The sequence below is a fragment of the Rhagoletis zephyria genome, unplaced genomic scaffold (genome assembly GCF_001687245.7).
Source record: "Rhagoletis zephyria isolate East Lansing unplaced genomic scaffold, Rhagoletis_zephyria_1.1 Rzeph_scaffold_00335, whole genome shotgun sequence".
Lineage (NCBI taxonomy): Eukaryota > Metazoa > Arthropoda > Insecta > Diptera > Tephritidae > Rhagoletis > Rhagoletis zephyria.
The window spans coordinates 2,248-23,370 of NW_016157419.1; the positions used below are offsets into that span (position 1 = coordinate 2,248).

The 21,123-nt window shown below is 43.2% G+C and overlaps 2 protein-coding genes across 5 annotated transcripts in view; both read left to right on the plus strand.

Moving 5' to 3' along the window:
- Window positions 1–9,136: 9,136 nt before the first annotated feature.
- Window positions 9,137–21,123, plus strand: part of PlexA (plexin A) — a 158,739-nt gene continuing 146,752 nt past the window's right edge. For 3 of the 4 annotated variants that reach the window (XM_017610724.1, XM_017610725.1, XM_017610726.1), the window contains exon 1: window positions 9,137–10,581. In XM_017610724.1, the coding sequence (XP_017466213.1) occupies window positions 9,160–10,581 (1,422 nt within the window). In that variant the 5' untranslated portion in view covers window positions 9,137–9,159. The remainder of the gene's footprint in view (window positions 10,582–21,123) is intronic. The other variant, XM_017610723.1, reaches the window with a different exon arrangement.
- LOC108359071 (uncharacterized) lies at window positions 19,915–20,928 on the plus strand. The gene is made up of 3 exons (XM_017610727.1): window positions 19,915–20,078; window positions 20,138–20,318; window positions 20,388–20,928. Coding segments are annotated over exons 1-3 (723 nt in total). The 5' UTR covers window positions 19,915–20,076; the 3' UTR covers window position 20,928.

Genomic DNA, 21,123 nt, shown 5'->3' on the forward strand with positions numbered 1-21,123 from the left:
GTACTGACCATTCGGTGTGACTAACGAAGTATAATTCCGGGAGCTAGCCGCAACCGGAACATAAAAAAACCCTTAGTTAGATCTAAGGTGGTGAACACGCTTGCTGCCTGCAGTCGCTCGATGTCGTCGTCAATTAGTGGCATGGGAAAGTGATCCCTAACATTCTTCTGGTTCAAACATCGGTAATCACAGCATCACCTCTTCTCGCCGTTCCTCTTTGCCACTAAAACGATTGGTGATGCGTACGCGGAGCAACTGGGTTGGATGATTCCCTCCTCGAGCCATTGAGCTACTTGTGTTTCTACCACGCATTTATCGGCGTATGATAACCTCCTAGGCTGCTGGTACACTGGAACATCGTCGGTCACTAAAATTTTCATTTCCACTGGTGATTCGGTATTCCTCTGAGGCTTGTATGAGTTGACCAGGACTCGTATCTTCTCGGCATCAACTCGCTTTAGATGGGACAGGTCCAGTTCACCCTCCGTGACATTCGAAATTAGGCACAGTCTCTTGAATTCATCCGCAACGTCGCTCTCGCGCTGCCTTGGTGGCCCCTTGGCGCCCCTTGCTGGATTTCGGGCCCTGATGCTTTCCACTCCGCGTTCTCTCGAGCTCTCTGCTACCCGCTCTCGTGCACATCTTGGCGGATTACGGGCCCTACTTGCCTCCACCTCATGCGCTGCTGCTCGCCTGCCATGCCGCATCTTCACTTACAGCGTCGGTCCTCTTGTCACGCCCATGCTGAACGCCCATCGTAGGCCCGCTGCCATTCCGTGTGGGTCCTACGACTACTTAAAATTCAACGCGTTCACGCCAAATTGTCCCTTTACCTGCGTAACTTTTCTTCTAAACTGCGCCTCGTCCTTTGCCACTACCAAATCAACCTGTAGCAATATATCGTTACCCAACACCGCTGCGTATTGTAGGTCGCGTTCTCTAGCGACGAGGAATGTTAGTGCAAACGTCGCCTCATCTATGGTCACCTCTGTGGTAAAACTACCGATCGTGGTTAACTGGCTAGTGCCTATACCGTACAATCTATTCGCTTCCTTTCGTAGCTCGACATCTAACTGAAGCCTCATCAGCGTATCGTAACGCATCAAGCGTAAGTCGGAGCCGGTGTCTACCAATGCCGACACTATCGACCCATTCATAATAAAGTCCTTAAAAATCAACCCGCTCTTTTTCCGTTTCACATTGTGCTAATGTTTCTTCCTTTCAGACTTCCAGTTCTTCGACCCGTTTTTGCATTCTGCTGCCCGATGCCCAGACTGACCGCAACTAAAACATTTCGAACGCTTTAGGCAATTTCTAGCGAAATGCACCGGGTTACTACACAAAAAACATTTTTTCGCCTCGTCGTTCTTTCGCTTTGATGTGTCTAGGTTGTGACTTGATGGTCTAGGTTGTGTTGAACTTGGGAACTGTGGCTTGCTTGCACGGATTTTCTCATATATCCTGACCTGCTCTTTCAACTGGCTCACCGTTTCGGCTTGGTATAAATTCGTCTTGTTTGCTCTCGAGTCGGGGATACGACGAAGTACTCGATTAAACTTTAATCGTCCAAGTTTATCGACTTTCCGATTTCCATCAAGCTTTAGAGGTACTCCACGTAGTCTTCATTCTGGCGTTTCCGACGATCTTTCAGCAGTCGATGAACTTCGATCGATGAAGGAGCTGTGCCGAATTCCCTACGTAATGCTTGCTTGAATGCCGCCCAACTGCCCACCCCGTTTTGGCTGCGTATGCACATTTTAGCGGCCCCTTTTAACAGTTGTTTACCACAAGCCCTTGAGCAAGGAATAGCTGATACCGCATGCCCTTCAGCAAACATGCAAAGGACAGTTGCCGCTGGCAAATCCAACCAAAGTGCTTTTTGTTGGCTTCCCTTCGTTGTCGTAGCAGCGAGATTTGCGCTTTTGTACTATTGCGCACACGGGTTTCACAAATTTTCACGCACATAAAAATTGCTTATGCGTACCTTTTGATCGCATCCCTTGTGTTTTAAACACCGCTCTACCAATGCGCACTCTGCTATGCTGCTCCACACTTAGTGGCCCGTCTCCACAGCCAAAAGTTTTGCAGCGAAGTTCCGCTTGCGCTCAGTGTTGCCCACAAGCGTTTTACAGTTTATTTCGTGCCCGCACTTAAATGTTCTCACTGTTGCGCACAAGCGTTTTGCATTTATTTCGCGCAATGTTTTATGTGCGCGTATACTTTTCATTCGCGTCCCACTATTTGGCACCAAATTGTATGCTAACCGAGTGTTAATTTTAAATAAAAGCCGATTATTTATTTTAACAACTTATTTGGAAAAAATGCGAGTGTCCACGTGAGCAGTTTAACGACTGTTCCGTTTGGCGGTTATCGAGCGAGTAAAGTAAAAAATGTTAAGTCTGTTTATTATCGTTTCTTAGTTTGTCTTCGGTTTCGTTGTCAGGCAGGGTTGCAGTAAATAGTGTCGTTTTGGGTTGCCGTCGTGCTACTGTCCCACATACATATCGAACACCGTCTTCAAAAGAGTCACAACTGGGTGAAAATTTCTCAACTGGACCTTGGATTTCAGTCAAATTCGAATTTTCACGTGAAAATTTGTGGGTGGAGAGGTTTATTGATGTGAAAGAGATTCTGAGAATTTTTTTGAAAAAGTTAAATATTAAAAGTTTTTATAAGCAAATATATTTTGAAGCAATCTTTTTTTCAAAATTAATTTTCTCTTGACGAAAGTTGATGAAATTTTTTTTGTAAGCGTAGTGACATTAGAGTTTTAAAATAATTAATTTTTATGATTAGAATTTTTTTTTTTAATTTAAACATTATAAATATTCAAGTTGCATTAAAAATATGTTCTCAATGAGTGTTTTCCATTTCGTTTATATTTTCGAAAACTGAAATTATTCAAGAAAATATTTCCAAAAAAAGTTTGTTCGATTTTTTCTGTTTATTATTTACAGCAACATTTGTCACAGCGCGCACGCATTGTGAACCATGCACGCTCACCGCCTATGCGCGCAACGTGTTCACTAGAAAGCGAGCACAGAAGCAACTAACAATTGGCTCATATTTGCGACTTTTAACATAACCTTATATAATAATGATGGAATTTGTGGTATTTCTAAGGAATTTTTAGGTTAAGCTTGGTATGTGCTAAAATAATCTGCTCAAGTCCATTTTTTTTTGGAGTTCACACGCAACCGTATGGTTCTAGCGCCGTCAGTCAACCATTAGAATGTAATTGTCAATGTTATTGTGGCTTATTAACATTTTATTTTTAATATTTTTATTGAGCTTTGTACCACGATTGTTTATTAGGAAAAATTTAAAAAGCAACAAAGTCTAAGCGGTAGAAGTTATAGCAGCTATTTCGGAGATCACCACATCCCCTCATCAGACTTTTTTTTTCCCCTGCTGAAGTCTAGAAAAAAAAGTCTGATGAGGAGATGTGATCTCCGAAATAGCTGCTATAACTTCTACCGCTTAGACTTTGTTGCTTTTTAAATTTTTCCTAATAAACAATCGTGGTACAAAGCTCAATTAAAAATATTAAAACATAAGAATGTAAATTTTATGCCTAATAATTTTTTTGTTGTGATTGTTCAAGTGTTCAACGTCGCACAGTCGCAAATAGAAGGAGTCGGCGTATAACCTCAATGTTCCGTGTGCAACATTTATGGAGACAAGTAAAAAAAAACACGAAAAATTGGCGAAATCGATTTGTTTTTAAGCATACGACCTAACCTCAAAAACGGCTTAAAAATGCAATAAAAAGTGCACCGATGCATATATATTTCCGAAATTTTGCCCATATGTTTGCAATAATCAGGGAACGGATTTTATGGAAATTGCCTTTTTTCTGCTAAAGAGAGAGAGTATATCCGATTAAGAATGACCACGATATAGCTTTCCCTGATTGCATATATACACATCTGAAGCTGCATTTTTTTGCCTTTTTTAAGATATTCGCGTTTACTAACTTTAATTGTAAGGATTCCTTATTCCTGATAATATGAAAGTTTTAAACGTTCCATATTTAAATTGGGCGCCACTTGTATCAACTCACGTCGAACGCACGTTTAGTACATTTAAGGCTTTGCTTTGCGAACATCTAATAAAAATGCTGCCAGAAAACTTCAAAATGCATCTTGTGGATCAATGTTACTACAACTATAGAGATTAAAGTTTTGCGAGTTAAAAACTCAAATGGAGAACATAGTCAAAGATTCAAAGTACAAATTTTTAATATAACGAAACTATGTAGTTCATAGTTTTTCTATTTTTACTTGTAAAATAAACATTTCTAAAATAAATGTATTTTAATGCAACTTGAATATTTATGTTTAAATAAAAAAAAATTCTAAATTATAAAAATATATTTTTTTAAAGCTCTAAAAAAAATTTCATCAACTTTCGTCAAATACTTTAAGAGAAAATGAGTTTTGAAAACAAGATTGCTTAAAAATATATTTGCTTATAAAAACTTTAAAAATTTAAATTAAAAAAAAATTCTCAGAATCCCTTTCTAGAAACCTCTCTACCCACAAATTTTCACGCAAAAATTCGAACTTAACTGAAATCCGGTGTCCAATTTTCACCCAACTCAAGATTTGGCATTTTTGAGATTATGCGCTAAAAATGTACACAGAGCTTTTATAGAACTTTCAGCAAAAGCTGGAGCAAATTTTTATTATAATTTGTTAAAAAAACCTAAGGTAAAGTCGCCCTGCCCATATGATTATCATGTGCTGAGAAATAGTTTTTCGCATTTTCTTACAAACGTATTATTTTGAGTTGTGACTCTTTTGAAGACGGCATGCGATATGTGTGCATGGATATGAAATGCATACCTTCCATTTATTTATTTACAACTGGAAATGGAAATAAAGCCATTATGATTTTATTGCGCTTTTTAAAATTTTTGTTTGGAAAACATAAAACCAGTTTTTTGCGAAGAAGGCTTGGGGGCGGTGCGAGTGCAGTGCAGCGAGACGCTGGGGTCGCGAGGCGACAGAGTTCGAAAAGTGTTTCAATTATTTCTAATAAATTTTGGGCGGAACGAAGTTCGACAGGTCTGCTAGTGTAATATAATTCTTCTGTATATGTATCATTATTTCTGTGACATGCAAAGATTACTTCACATTACTTCTAAATAGGTTTAGAACATAATACGTATTATTTCGAATTTCTCTTTTTGAAAGAGGTCTCTCCAAAATGTTCTGGACTTTCGTGCGTTTTTTTTATATTAAGGGGCAGACTTAGATAGCGCAATCACAGAGCTTGTTGCTTTGACAGCTTTCGAAGCCACCATTTAGCCAAAGAAGTTATCAAAGTTAAACAAAGCAAAACCAAACCAGCAAAGCTTGCAAGGCAAGCCTGCATTGGACCAGCGCCTTAACTCGAAACGAGACGAGGTTAAAAACAGGCCTATATATACATATATATATATATTTATTTTATTTTATTTATTTATTTGTTACAGTCTTGCGACTTCAAAGTACAGATAGCTATTTTTAATATTTAACAAAGTATGCGTATATGTAAGTTTAAATTTTCAATTACAAAGCTGTTTATGTTTCTAAAACTATCAATTAACCTATATAAATGTATATTGTCTAACTAGTTTGGTAGCTTGTTTCCGCATTCCCACGACAGCCGGTTCTACGTACCGGAATGACTCGGGTTTTACCCGACCAAGGGCTGTTTCGGCGATCTAACCCAGTTTAGGTCGGCAAAGTATCTTAGAAGTTGTTCGTCCATAGGGCTACGTTCGCTACGTTTTCTCCTACTCAGGGCTGGCATCGAGTCAAACCCAGGGCCAGAAACCTACACCTGCTGTGTATGCCAGAGACGACTACACCACAACTCCACCTCTGTCAAGTGCAATGCTTGCGAGGGGTGGTGTCGCCTCAGAGTCTGCTCAGGACTACGGACACATCGGCAGTGGACCACGTCGTATGTGGCCCCCTGCTACTCAAACAGAGCAGACTCCACGGCCAACCTCAGTCCACCAGAGCAGCCTCACACAGCCACCACAGCACAACAACATAATAACACCACAGACCATACCACAGCCACGACAGACTATAGAACACACACAGCCGCACCACCACCAACACGCCGCCGTCAACAACTCGTGGTTCCTCCTACAATCTGCACGGTATGTCAGACCAGGATATTCCGTAATGTGACATCAGTCAAGTGCAACACCTGCCTTGGCTGGTGCCACTTTAGGGCATGCTCAGGTCTGCGTACCACGCGAGACTGGACGAGGACCTATATCAACATCTAAAGCTGATTGGAAAGGTTACGCGGAGTTTACTGAAAACACCCTCACTGCGCTTCCCACACCAACCGACGTCCATCTCGGTGAACGTAAGTTCCGCAGGGCTATCACTGCTGCTGCAGCTCGCTTCATACCGGCAGGATGTATATCGGACCCACGTCCAAACTTCCCTGCCGAAGCGGCTGTTCTAGCCGATGAGCGCGACAGCCTTCGTCAGGCCGATCCCGGAGATCCCCGTATTAGGAATCTCAACGCGGAGATTCGGCGTAACGTAAATAAGCGGAAGAAGTGGGATGAGCATCTGAAGACCTGTAACTTCACCTCTGGTGTGAGTAAGCTTTGGTCAACCGTGAGGTCACTGTCCAATCCGACGAAGCACGACGACAGAGTCGAAATTTCTTTCGGCGACCATGCTTCGTCGGACCCGGAGCGATGCGCGAGCTATTTTAGCCGGCAGTTCATACTGCATCCTCCGGTGGACAAAGCCAAGCGTCGAGTGACCAGAAGGCTGCACAAACTGCCAACAACCTGTGCCCCCCTTGCTTTCACTTGCGGTGAAGTTCAGGTGGCCATCGGGAAGGCGAAAGCCTCCAAAGCCATGGGTCCCGACGGAATATGCATGCTGATGCTGAAAAATTTGGGTCCTGCGGGGGTAGCGTACCTAACGGAGGTCCTCAATTTGTCCATGGCCACTCTCATCATCCCAGACATCTGGAAGGTCGGGAGATTGGTCCCACTGCTCAAACCGGGGAAACCTGCCAACAAAGGAGATTCGTATCGTCCGATTACACTCCTTTCCCCGGTAGCGAAGACACTCGAGGCCTTGCTACTCCCGTACTTCACAAACCACCTGACCCCAGCGAAGCATCAGCATGGTTTCCGTAAAGTGCACAGTTCAACAACAGCACTTAACGCCATAAACACTCAGATAACTCGTGGGCTTAACTGTAAACGTCCCTGTGGGAGAACGATTCTAGTAGCGGTGGACCCGTCAAAGGCTTTTGACACTGTCAGCCATTCCACGCTACTAGAAGATATAGAGGCTTCCTCTCTCCCACAGACGCTCAAACGGTGGTCGGAAAATTATCTGAGTGGTCGACACTCGTCGGTAATGTTTAGAGACAAATCGAGCAAACTTAGAAAAATAAAACAGGGGGTTCCACAGGGCGATGTCCTTTCCCCACTACTGTTTAACTTTTACATTTCAAAGCTCCCTCAACCATCAGGGGGAGTCTCGATTGTCTATTACGCCGACGATTGCTCGAACATGGCGACTGGGAATGGAATTGATGACTTGTGTTCGAAAGTAAACGGATATCTCCCTGACCTTTCTCGCTTCTTCACGGCAAAGTGTCTAGCCCTCTCCACTACGAAATCGTCTGCGACCCTGTTCACAACCTGGACGAAGGAGGTCAGGTTACCGCTAGGAATTCACGTCGATGACACACCAATTCCGACGGTGAATAATCCTAAAATACTCGGAGTAACATTCGACAGCCTGCTCTCCTTCTCTGCGCACACAACCGCAATTGTCAATAAAGTACAGAGCCGCAACAAGGTCCTCAAGTCGCTAGGCGGCAGTACTTGGGGCAAAGACAAAAAAACGTTGCTGGCAACATACAAGGCAATAGGCCGGCCGGTTTTGAACTACGCAGCACCAGTGTGGTCGCCGGGGACTAGCAGGACGCAGTGGACGAAGCTACAGACGGTACAAAATACAGCACTTAGGACAGCGACGGGATGCCTCCTGATGTCACCAGAACACCACCTCCACGTTGAGGCGAAAATGCTCCCAATTAGGGAGCACAACACGATGCTCTGCAAGCAGTTTCTTGTTGGGAGCCACAGATGTGGCCACCCGAATAGACAGCTGCTTGCAGAGGGGCCCTCGCCGAGGCACGTCAGGAGGCATCTATATGAACTGACGGACAAGGTCCAGAGGTTCATTAAGCAGCCTCTGGACCCTTCAGCTCATAGACAGGCCCTCAACGGCATTCACAGGGACGCAGTCTCGAGTTATGTAGACTCAAGACCTGTGAATGCCGTTCTAGGCGCACAAACACCGGATTGACATGACCGAGCTCCATCTACCTCGGGAGACCAGAACGACAATAGCCCAACTTCGCTCTGGCTACTGCAGCAGGCTAAATTCATACCTGTGTAGGTTAAATGCGGATGTGCCGAACGAATGTCCGGCATGCGGAGAGACCCCTCATGACTCGAAACATCTCTTCGCATGCCGGGAAAACCCCACAACCCTAACGGCGTCGTCCCTATGGACTGACCCCATAGAGGCTGCACGCTTCTTGGGGCTGCCGTTAGTGGAACTCGGCGACAACGGCTGAGATATCAGCCGATCTGGGCGGGGTTGTTGTAGCCGCTACAACAACAACAACCTTGTTTCCGCTCCGCGTTGCTCACGAGTTGATAGTCACGGTCGGAAAGGCCGAGTTTCCTATCCATGTTCCCGTCGTCCTTAATATGCAAACCCTGACGCTGGATTCCGTGATGTGAAGCGGGCGGAAAGGCCTTGTTTCCGCTCCGCGTTATGGTCGGGCTGTTGGGCATAGTCGGAAAGACCGAGTTTCCGATCCATACTCACAGCGTCTTTCGTATGCTAGATCATTTGCTGCTTGGTCGGATGGAAAGGCCTGGTTTCCATTCCGTTCCGTGCTTTCCTACCTAATAGCCAGAGTTTTACAGTAAACAAATAGTTGTCTTTTAAAAACATTCAAACATTAGAATACAAGAATGTTTATACAGAATTCACAAGTAACACTATAATCTATCAAAATAATATTAAGTAAACCATAGTATTCAAAAGAAAGATTCCTCTTTAAATAAATCTTTCCTTTTCAGATCTTATGTTATGAAACATGCGGTTTATAATTTGGTTCCTTCTGGCATTCATGCTAAATTACGTTACGTCTATAGGAAGCTTTAATACTCAGAGCAGCCAAATTAGGAGTACCAGTAGAATTAATGATAACAGTCACAGCAGCACAGAAATTTTATTTACTCGCACACTACTTGATGCTGCACATGGTCACTCGTCCCAAACTCTACTTAATGATGAGGAGGATATTTTGGAGAATAGTGACGGTGTAATTGATGGATTTACATCGGCAAGTTTGAAGTTGGCGCTTACTGGAAACGGCGGCGGAAGTGCTCCGTCAGCGTCTGCTTTATCGCACTCACAGTTCGGCGGTGAAGAAGTTAAAGACGTCCATGAGAGGAGTTCAGCAGATACCAAAAACTATAGCAGCATAATTACGAGTGCTATTCACTTCGATACACCTTTAAATCATTTGGTCGTCGACACATTCACTGGAAGAGTGTTTGTTGGTGGTGTAAATTTTTTATATCAACTTTCACCGGAACTAGAATTACACGAAAAGGTAAAAACCGGCCCAAGAAATGACTCTGTTGAGTGTACGGTATTAGACTGTCCAGCACATGCTATGCGCAGACCTACAGATAACTACAACAAAGTACTTTTAATAGATCGTGCAACTTCGCGCCTGATAGCATGTGGATCCCTATTTCAAGGAACATGTACGGTACGTAATTTACAAAATGTTAGTATAGTGGAGCAGGATTTACCAGATGCAGTGGTGGCGAATGATGCAAACTCTTCCACTGTGGCATTCATAGCGCCGGGACCACCACAACCACCTATCACCAATGTTATGTATGTTGGTGTCACTTACACAAATAACTCTCCCTATCGGAGCGAGATACCTGCGGTTGCCTCACGTTCACTGGAAAAAACTAAAATGTTCCAAATTGCATCATCGGCTGTGACAACAGGAACACGTACTTTCATTAACTCGTATGCCCGGGAAGGGTATTTAATAAATTACGTATATGGCTTCAGCTCGGAGCGATTCTCGTATTTTCTAACGACTCAATTGAAACATAATTATCACTCCTCTCCAAAAGAGTACATAACTAAACTTGTTCGAATTTGTCAGGAGGACTCGAATTACTATTCTTACACGGAAATCCCAATTGACTGCATAACTGGCGGAACTAAGTACAATTTAGTTCAGGCTGGGTACTTGGGCAAGCCAAGCGCAGATCTAGCCGGAAGTTTGGGTATAACTGTTCAAGATGACGTTTTATATGGAGTTTTCAGTGTTGGAGATGGAAATGTTTCTACTGATAACTCAGCGTTGTGTATATATTCTTTGAAATCTATTCGACGAAAATTTATGCAGAACATAAAATCTTGTTTTAACGGTGTAGGCTCTCGAGGACTGGGATTTATATCGCCAAACATGCCGTGTGTACCGACGGTAAGTTATAATTATACCATTTCATACAATTTATAATGCTACTAATGTTCTTCGATTCGGCGACTACTACTTTCATTTTACTCACTTTGTTTTTACTGAGTGGTGTGATTGCGGTAAAATTTTATATACGGTTGGTCCTTTATCTTCTGTTGTTGAGAGAAGGCATTTTGTTTAGTTTGGGCTATGAGAGTGTAATTTTTTTTTTGCATTAACTGCTCTCTGAAACGAAGTTGAGACTTGTGTCTCATATCCAAAATTAATTTCTAATTAAAGTTTTGTTATATTAATACGAATATAATTTGTAAATTTTTGCCTATTGAAAGTCCAGCAGAAAATTTAACCCTTTTTTTGATACGCTTATTTAATATTTTAGAGTTTTTATGAACCTAAAAGTTGTTTTATTATTAAGTTCAAACATCAAATTTATAAGTTTAATAATATGTATAACATTTAGCTTCCTCTTGTTTTTAGAATACCTGTCTGTTGAAATGTCTAACCCCTCGTCGAAAACCTATTGCCTTGTGTGTATAACCCTTATAAGTATTTCAGCCTATGTGATTTTTAATTTTCTGTCTATGTTTCTATAGATTACGACCTCATCCTTTGTGGTGATTTTAATGTGAACCTGTTATGTCCTGATTCTACCAGTGCTCGTTTAATTGATGACGTCTACTGTGTTGGGTTGTCTCTGGTTAATGTGTCGGTGCCCACAAGATATGGAAGCAATTTCTGACCCAGCTTATTAGATTACTTTGCTGTACTGACCTTCCTATTATTTTTAAATTTGACCAGATATGTTTTATATCTGATCATGACTTGATATTTTGTTCTTTTGACGTTAAGCTTGATCACTTTGATGACAATACCTATGTATTAACTTCTTTTACTACCGTTTCTTAGATGTCAACAACCTTTTCAGTGACCTCTTGCAGATCAATTGGATTGATGGTGTCTCAGCACGGTCAATGAGAAACATCGTTTCCTGAGCGAAAGTGTATTAAATGCACTCATGTCCCTACTCGAACCTGTGGCAGGTCTTCGTCCTGCCGTTGGTTTAATGGTGGGGTCCGACTAGCAATTTTAAAACACAATAAATATTATAACTAGGGAGGACAAAAATATGCACAAAAAACTTAATTATATGATCATTAAAATTAAACAAATTTTGTATGAATTTTGAATCGTTGTTTATATTTTTTAGCATAATAGTACCTTAAAAGAGAGCCGACCTGGTTTGTCACCCACACCTTGTTTTATACACCTTGCATACATATATGTATTGAAAACGAACGCTCTACGTCACAAGACTATGTTGGGCAGAATTTAAAAGATGACAATTATCCAGGTGAAAATATTGCAACATTTTATTGAAGTGTTGCTTCACACAAAATATTTTTGCTGCTGATATTAAGCAGTTACAATAGATGCAGAATGTTGTTGTAGATACAGAATTAAATGCCCTGCTTAGTTCGCAACATAGCTGGAGCTGAATTCTGTAACTGTGAGAAAATATAGTGTACACTTAGTGCCAAACTCACAACCGAAAACTCACCGAATAAAATTCAGTGGGTTTTTCGGAAGAAAAGTACACAATTTTGACAGTTAAAACTCATTTTCACACTTGCTGGATCGCGAAGTGAGGAAGTGTACACAATTTTTACAACTACAACGCATTCTCAGACTTCCTGAATCGCAAAATGAAGAGTGCACATAATTGTCAGTGTATACTTGAAAACTCACAGTTACAGAATCCAGCCCCTGGGAACTGGTTTGATACAATTTTTCAACCACGAAACCGGTTTAGCGTGGAACTTCACTATTGGAAAACAACAGTCGAAATATTTTTACGAGCATGATACAATTGTTTACTAAAAAATAACGGGACTTTACGTTGTTTGTCAGCTTTTCCTTTTTGTGAATTAAACAAACCTCGTCAGCAACCCTGGATATCTCCGAAAAGGTATTGTCAGATGACATTATGCGAAAATTAAGTAGCTTATTACAAAAATAATCATTTTTATGCCTTTTCGCCAAAATATGCATTTTGTGTGAATATGCATTTCGTCGTTTAAAGTACAAAACCGCGTATCAACAAAATGCAAAACCGCATATCAAGATAATGCAAAACCGCGTATGTGAGGTTGCATAAATTATTTTCTAGAGAGTAAAAACATTCATATTTCAAAATGGTTCTCTTTTTTATAAAGCAATCGCATTTCTGTCTGGCATATTTCAGGACGAATGGATACGGATTAAGCCAATTTTCGGCAGCCGATGTCAGTTACGCGGTTTTGCAGAATGACGATACGCGGTTTTGTACGTTAAACGACGATTTGCTTATGCGATATGCATTTGCATACTTTTGTCTTCCCTAGTTATAACATATGGAAAGATGAGAACTGGAGTGCTTCCAAAATAATAACAAATGAAGCTACCTCGGTTATAAGATGTGAAAAGAAATTTTTTTTTTATGAAAAAGCTGGATCCCTCACTGCCCAATAATGTATTGTGCCGAAATCTGCGAACACTCCGCGTCCATGCCAGTGAGAAATCAGAATGCTTGCTGAGTCCTGAAACGCTCAGCGTTGCCTTTGCTTCCCTGTCTTCATCCGGTCCCCTTACCACCAATTCTGTAGCCTCGTGTCCGGTCTCTTTTGCTGGCGAAAAAGTGTGAGTTCATTGCTGTGAGTGAGCTTGATCTAGTGAAATCTGTTTTTAAGATCAGTTCCAACGCTATTGGTGAAGATGGCATTCCGATTAGGTTTGTGAAGGTAATTTTAGCGATAATTTTGTCAACCTTAATACCCATAATAAATCATAGTCACACCACCTGTACCCAAAAATAAATCTGCATCCAGCCCTAGTGTTGAAGTACTACTTAACTTTACTATGCTTGCTGGACTTCTTTAAAGCCTTTGATTCAGTTAGCCATGAACTAGTGTGCTTTAAATTAAAAAACTACTTTGGGTTTGGAGAGTAAACAGTGAAACTGATGAATTAGCTATTTGAAAGAGGAGTCTCAACGTGTCAAAGTTGGATATCAAATATCTGAACTAAGGCCATTGTTAATCGGTATCCCACAAGGGTCAATCTTAGGACCACTATTATCTAGTTTGTTCGTTAATGACATATTTCACATTTCTATGCATGGCTATGCGGACGATGTCCTGCTCTATATGTCACGTCCTCTTGAGGACTCAGCTAGGTCTTGGGCTCTGCTAAATGTCTTTATCTTAATTATGACAAGTGTTTTGTTTTACCTATATGTAAGAAACGTCTTAACCTAGCAGCTATTCTATCATAACTCATATGTGGCAAACCCATTAAATTTGGGCAAAAAGTAACTAACCTTGGGCTTATTATCAACACCGGCCTTATCTTCATTGACCATGTTAACTCAATAGTAAGCAAAGTCTATAATACTTTAAGGAATTTACGAATGTCTGCTCCATTCACACCGATAGCAAACATTCGCGCCGCTGTCAGTAATGACACTCTCAGTATCGATACTCTTTTCCTTCGTTTTTATTCACCGCACGACTATCTCATTCGCAAAAATAAGGGCACTAGATAACAATTCCAAGATGGTCGGTTCTACGTTACCGGATTGACTCGGAGCACCCACTCCGACCAAGGACCATTACCCCAGCAGAAACCCCCCCATTTTTTCGCACTGGGAGCATGACCTACCGGCAAGTCTGCTCCGCATACTACTGGTCCGCGCCGGCATAGAGCAAAACCCCGGACCATGGACATGCAGTATCTGCAACCGAAATATACCACTCGTCCACCTCAGTCCGTTGCCACAGCTGCAATAACTGGTGTCATCTGAAAGCATGCTCAGTCCTCCGGCACCATAGGGAGTGGAGTGCTAACTTTGTTGCATCGTGCTGCAACAATCCACAGCAAGCCCAGCATTCCACACAAACAGCGCCCGCCCAACCAACAGCCAGTGGATCAACTCCCAGCACACAACCACGGACATCCACTCAAAGCAGATGGTTCTGCAGCGTCTGCAACAACCTGATAAGACGTAACACCACATCAGTAAGATACAACGCATGCAACAACTGGTGCCACCTGAAACGCTGCTCCGGCCTCATACACCATCGCGAATGGAGTACTGCTTTCACTGCAGAATGCTGCTCTGCTACCACACAACCCCAATCGCCTGCAGCTACGTCTGTGCCAATGCCAACGCCAGCGGTAACCCCACAACCGCGGCCCACGGTCACACCCACACCGGCGCCAATACCGGTGACAAAACCAGCGGCCGGACCACCACACCCGCAACAAACACAACCGGCACAGCAAGCAGTTCAGGCAGCGCGTCAGCACACCCTCACCCCGCGAATAACCATCACCAGGCCCAACTCCCTCAAATTATTGCAGTTCAATTGCAACGGACTACAAAGCAAGATCGCTGAGATAGTCAGCTTCATGAGGCGCAACAAAATCTCAGTCGCGGCGGTCCAGGAAACCAAACTCCACTCCGGCTCTAGCATTCAGAGTCAGGATGAGTTCAACGTCATCCGAAGAGACCGCCCTCGCGGCGCCGGAGGCGGCATCGCCTTTTTATTGCACAACGCGGTCCAATACCGGCTCATTACCCCCCGAATCGCCGCCAACGACACACTCATTGAGCACCAAGGTGTGGCAATCAAGTCGGGAGATACTGAGTTGGAAGTCGTCAACGTGTATATACCACCTGCCACCAGCTGCCCAGCAGGATACCGCCCGAACATAAGTGCGCTACTTAAAGGCGAAAAACGACTCAACGTTTTGCGCTGTAAACGACGATGCCCCCACCAGTGTCGCGGGTGACTACTACAGCTCGCCAGATATCACTATAGCAAGCGGGGGTCTGATAAATTGCACTGGTTGTCAACCAGTGCTCACGCTCGCATCAGACCACCTGTCCATAGTAGTCGCGATAGACCACCCAAGAGATTTTGTCACATCCGAAGACCGTACGTATATGAACACCAAGAAGGCCCACTGAGACGGTTTTACGGAACACACGGACCGCAAATTCAATGCTCTTCCACCACCAACATGCGCGCGCGAAGCTGAGCGCAACATCAGCCGGATCATCAACGCAGCAGCGCCCGCTTCATACCAGCCGGTAGGATCGCCAAAATCCGTTCGGGCTTTCCAGCTGAAGCGGCGGGACTCGCAGACGAGCGTGATCGAATCCGCCAGTCTAATCCTGGTGATCCCCGTATCAGGGATCTCAACAAGGACATTAACAAACTGGTTATCGAACACAAGCGGAAAACGTGGAATGAGCACCTCAAGACCTGCAATCTCTCCAGCGGAGCTAGCAAACTGTGGACGACAGTAAAATCTCTCTCCCATCCGACGAAACGCAAGGACAACGTTTCCCTTACATTCGGCGATACCACCACGTCGGACCCACGGACGTGCGCGCGCTTTTTCTGCCGGCAGTTTATTGCACACCCGGAGAGAGACAAAGCTCGCCGCAGTGTGCTACGTAAAGCACACAACCTCCGCCCCCGAGACACACTAACGTGCTTTACACCAGAAGAGACGCAGGCAGCTGTAAAGAACGCCAAAGTATCCAAGGAGTTAGGCCCCGACGGAATCTCGATGCAGATGCTGAAAAAGCTAGGACCAGTGGGAGTCGAGTACATCACAGCAGCTCTCACTGCCTAGAGAGACCAGGTGCACCCTAGCACAACTCGGTTCTGGGTGGTGCCACAGACTAAACAGCTATCTCTCCCGGCTGAACCCAGAAGTGGCAGACACATGCCCTGCATGCGGGCAAGGTCCACACAACACCCAACACCTATTCGCATGCGCCTCTAACCCCACGACCCTGAGACCAGAAGCACTATTGACCGCGCCTATAGACGCCGCCCGCTTTCTCGGCCTCAGGCTTGTCGAGTCAAAGGACGAAGACGACCCTGGATGAAACCCCGGGGGGTTGAGTACTGCTGCTACAACAACAACAAGGGCACTAGTATATCCTCCTTGCATTCTCATTCAAATTGATAAAACCTTTAAATCACTGACCACTCGCCATTTATGTATCCCATACCAATGTTTCTAAGTATTTGAATGGTCGCCGCGAATCACGTTGTAAGCGACAATATGCTTAAGTCTAGTTTCTTTAACTTTAAAGATATAAATGGGCAATACATTGTACATATATATTTCATAGTGTAAGAGTAAGTTTCTTGGATACTTATTTATATACCGAAAAAGTAGAAAATCAAATCAAATGAGCTTATTTATGTGCGTCATTATAAATTTTTGTTTTAATTTCTGCCAAATTATAATCATCGTTGTTGTTGTAGCGGCTACAACCACCCCGCCCAGATTGGCCGTCAAGCTCAACTAAGGGAACAGCCAAGAACCGTGCTGTGAATAGTGTCTGACCACAGGGACAGAGGCGTTAGCTGTGTGGGGTTTTGTGGGCATGCGGAGAGATGTTCCGAGTCGTGGGGTGTCTCTCCGCATGACGGACACTAATTTTTTATTTATTTATTTATTTTTTACAGTATGTTAGACTTATATTATAACAAAGATTTAACACTCTTAGAATTAGATTAAGATTTAAAATTTAAATATTAAATATGATTACTCTGCGGAAATTTTTAAATAACATTATTTATCACTGCAATTATTTTATATCAGTGTAACAGCATGCCATTGGCTGGAGGTTTTGTAGACGGTTGGTAAGGCCGAGTTTGCAATCCGCGCTATACTTTTTGGGTTTCTCCGTATCTTGATATCTCCTGGCTGGTCGAAAAGGCCGAGTTTCCGATCCGTCCAGTCGCCTAGTCTATATCTTGGTGTTTGGAAAAGCCTAGTTTTCAATCCATGCTATTGTTCGTACATCACTATCTTATAGGCTGAGTTCTATAATAGTCATATAGCAGCCGTTTGAAAAGAGTGATAGTATCAAAGTTTTTTATAGCCTATGGTAATTCATTAAAGCACTTTAAGCCTTTATAATAAATATTTTTTTTTTTGTCCACTTCTGTTCTACACTTCGAGAGTCTGAAGCTGTTTTCTTTCTTAACAAATATGTATGGGTCTCATTTATATATCGGAGATTATCGCTAAGATAATCCGGCAGGTTGTCCTTCTTAATATTGTATACAAATTTCATAGCGTGGTAAAAAACTTGTTGCTTCACGCTTAACCAATTCAAGGTTTCAAGTATACTTCTTGTTGGTGTGTCATACGGTTTTTTGAGGATGAATTTCATCGCTCGATTTTGCATTTTTTCCAGCTTATCTACATGCTAGTCCCCCGCTAGGAAGAACATCGTAGGGCAGTATATAAAGTGGGGCACATCTGCATCTAATTTGCTCAGGTATGAGTTCGACCTGCTGCTGTAGCCAGAGGGAAGTTGGGCTATTGTGGTCCGAGTCTCCCGATGCAGACGAAGCTCCGTCTCGTCCAGGTCAGGTGGTTGTGTGCCCATAACGGCATTCACAGGTCTGGAGTCTACGTAACTTGAGACTGACTCCCTGTGAATGCCGCTCAGGGTCTGTCGATATGCTGAAGGGTCCAGAGGAACATAAAGCAACTTCGTCCGTCAGTTCGTATAGATGCCTTCTGACATGCTTTGGCGAGGGCTCCTCTGCAAGCTAGTGTCTGTTCGGGTGTCCACGTCTGTGACTCTACTAATAATTGCTTGCAGAGCATTGTGTTGTGCTCCCTTATAGGGAGCATTTGCGCCTCGTCATGTAGGTGATGTTCTGGAAACATCAGAAGACATCCGGTCGCTGTCCGAAGTGCTGTGTTTGGTGTTGTCTGCAGCTTCATCCACTGCGTCCTACTGGTCCCGGCGACCACACTGGTGCTGCGTTATTTAGAACCGACCGGCCAAATGCCTTGTATGTTGCCAGCAACATTTCTTTGTTTTTGCCCCAAATACTGCCGGCTACTGACTTGCGGACCTTATTGCGGCGTATGCGAGGAGAGAGGTTGTATAAAGTTACTCCAATTATTTTCGAGTTATTCTCCGTCGGATTTGGTGTATCATCATACCCAGCGGTAGGCTGACCTCCTTCGTCCAGGTGGTAAACAGGGTGGCAGAGGATTTTGTAGGAGAGAGGGTAGGGCTGATTGCAGTGAAGAAGCGAGAAAGCTCGGAGAGATACCCGTTTACTTTCGAACACAATTCATCATCAGTTCCATTCCCAGACTCTATTATCGAACAATCATCAGCGTAAGAGACAATCGAGACTCCCTCTGGTGGTTGAGGGAGCTTGGAAATATTGTAGTTAAACAGTAATGGTGAAAAGACACTACCCTGTGGAACCCGCCGTTTTATCATTCCACGCTCCACGTACCGGCATGACTCGGGTTTTACCCGGTCAAGGGCTGTTTCTTTTTTAGGTCGGCGAAATCCATAAAATGTTATTCAACAATGGGGCTATATCTACTCCGTATCCTTCTGCTCAGGGCTGGCAAAGAGTCAAACCCAGGGCCAGAAATTTACACCTGTTGCGTATGCCAGAGACGATTGCATGCAAACTCCACCTCGGTGAGGTGCACCCCTGTGAGGGGTGGAGTCATCTCCGCACCTACTAGGGCCTACGTACGCACCGGCAATGGACCACGTCGCTCGTGGCCCCAAGCTGTGCGAATCGGACCACTGCAAACCGCCCCCCGCACGAGCAGCACAACACTAACACACCCACACCCCAACATGACACAGCAATAGACACACATACGAACACTACAGCACCCACACAACGGCGCCGGCAACTCCTAGTCCCTCCGACAATCTGCTCGGTTTGTCCAGAATATACCGTAACGTGACATCAGTCAAGTGCAACTCATGCCTTGGCAGCAGCGCCGTCTGCAGAACATACAGCAGGGGGCTGGCAAACAACACAACTCACTAACACCCCGCATCACAATTAGTCTCCCAAGGCACACAAATGTGCTACAATTCAACTGTAACGGACTTCAGAGCTAGATCGAGGAGATAACCGTCTTCATGGGCCGGCATGGAATGTTAATAGCTGCGGCCCAGAGACGAAGTTGCACAGCAATTCAACTCTGTTGAATTGCGCCGGATACAATATGCACCCGTGCCACCCGTGCAGTATCGTCTTATCGAAGAAGACATCGACCGAGTTAACTACGTTAGTATATACATACATACATACAATACATACATACATACATACATACATTAGTTATAGTTTCCAAACACAAATATCGATGAACAGCAGCATACCAAATGCAAATATACACCCCTATGCTGTAATCTGTCGTAGATTCGATTTTGCTACGAATCGTAAAATTGGTATGCTGTAATCCGCGTTGCCGTATCGTAATTTCGAAATTCGGAGACCATCTTCGAAATTCGTAATGTTGGTATGCCTGAATCCGACGTAGCTGTAATTTGTATGTATTTGTCAGAAATTTTCTACGAAGAGCAACTGGTGTCGGAGCGAAGCGAATTCTTTTAAAATATCAATAAAATAAAGTGTGTAAAGGAAAAATATGTAATTTAAAGTGTGAATAGAAAAAATGGATTATTGTTAAATATTTACAAAATTATCAGGTCGAAGATCACAACAAATCGGTCGCAATACGAAAAAATGGTAGAATGCATGACCGAAAGGCCGGACATTACTCGCTTTGCAAAAGGAGCTAAAGAGGATGTAGTGGAGTTTTGGGAAGGCGTCGCTCTGCAGCTAAACAGCTTAGGCCCATCGAAAAAAGATGTATCCAGCTGGAGAAAGGTGCGGATACAATTTTAAGAGCACAAAATTTATTTATCATTGTTTTCCTTATATTAATACTATTTCAAGGTATGGCTCGATTATAAGTGCTACATTAAAAGAAAGCGTTCCGCCAATAAAGCAGAGACGAGGGCAACTGGTGGTGGACCCAACAGAATGCACAATTTCAATGAGTTGGAGGAAAAAGTGATCGAGTTGACGGGTTTGCACACTTCCACATCGGGGATCAATGGAGCTGTCTCTTTTGGTGTGGTAACAACTCAGACGGTTACCCAACCGGTGGTGGAACCTGCGGCAGTCGTTCCTATGCCAACTGAGCCAGACAATGCCAATGTGCAGAGGCATTCCCCTCCGTTAAAAAAACGACAGGGCCACTTTGGTACAGGAGCAAATAAATTTGCAACGAAGCTACTACCAAAAAAGTTTGGCCTTTTTAGAGCAGATAACGTGCGACTCACGTACCAAGTGCAAGAGAACATGTATGACATGAAGAAGGAAAAATTGCGTAAATTAAAGCGGCACAATATTGAAATGGAGGCCCTTAAAAGAAGGGAGCTTGATTTGCAGGAAAAATTACTGCGGATACAAGAAAGAAGCCAGCATAAATGAACTAATGGATAAATTAATTTTTAAGATTTTTTTTATTTTTGAATTTAATTTAATTTTGCACTGAACTACTGATTTTTTAATTTTTTTATTTAAAGATTATTGGATTTAAGACTATTAGATTTAAGAATATAACTGAACTAAAGAAGTGAACTAACGTTTGTGATATCTGTATATATGTATAAACTATTAGATTTAA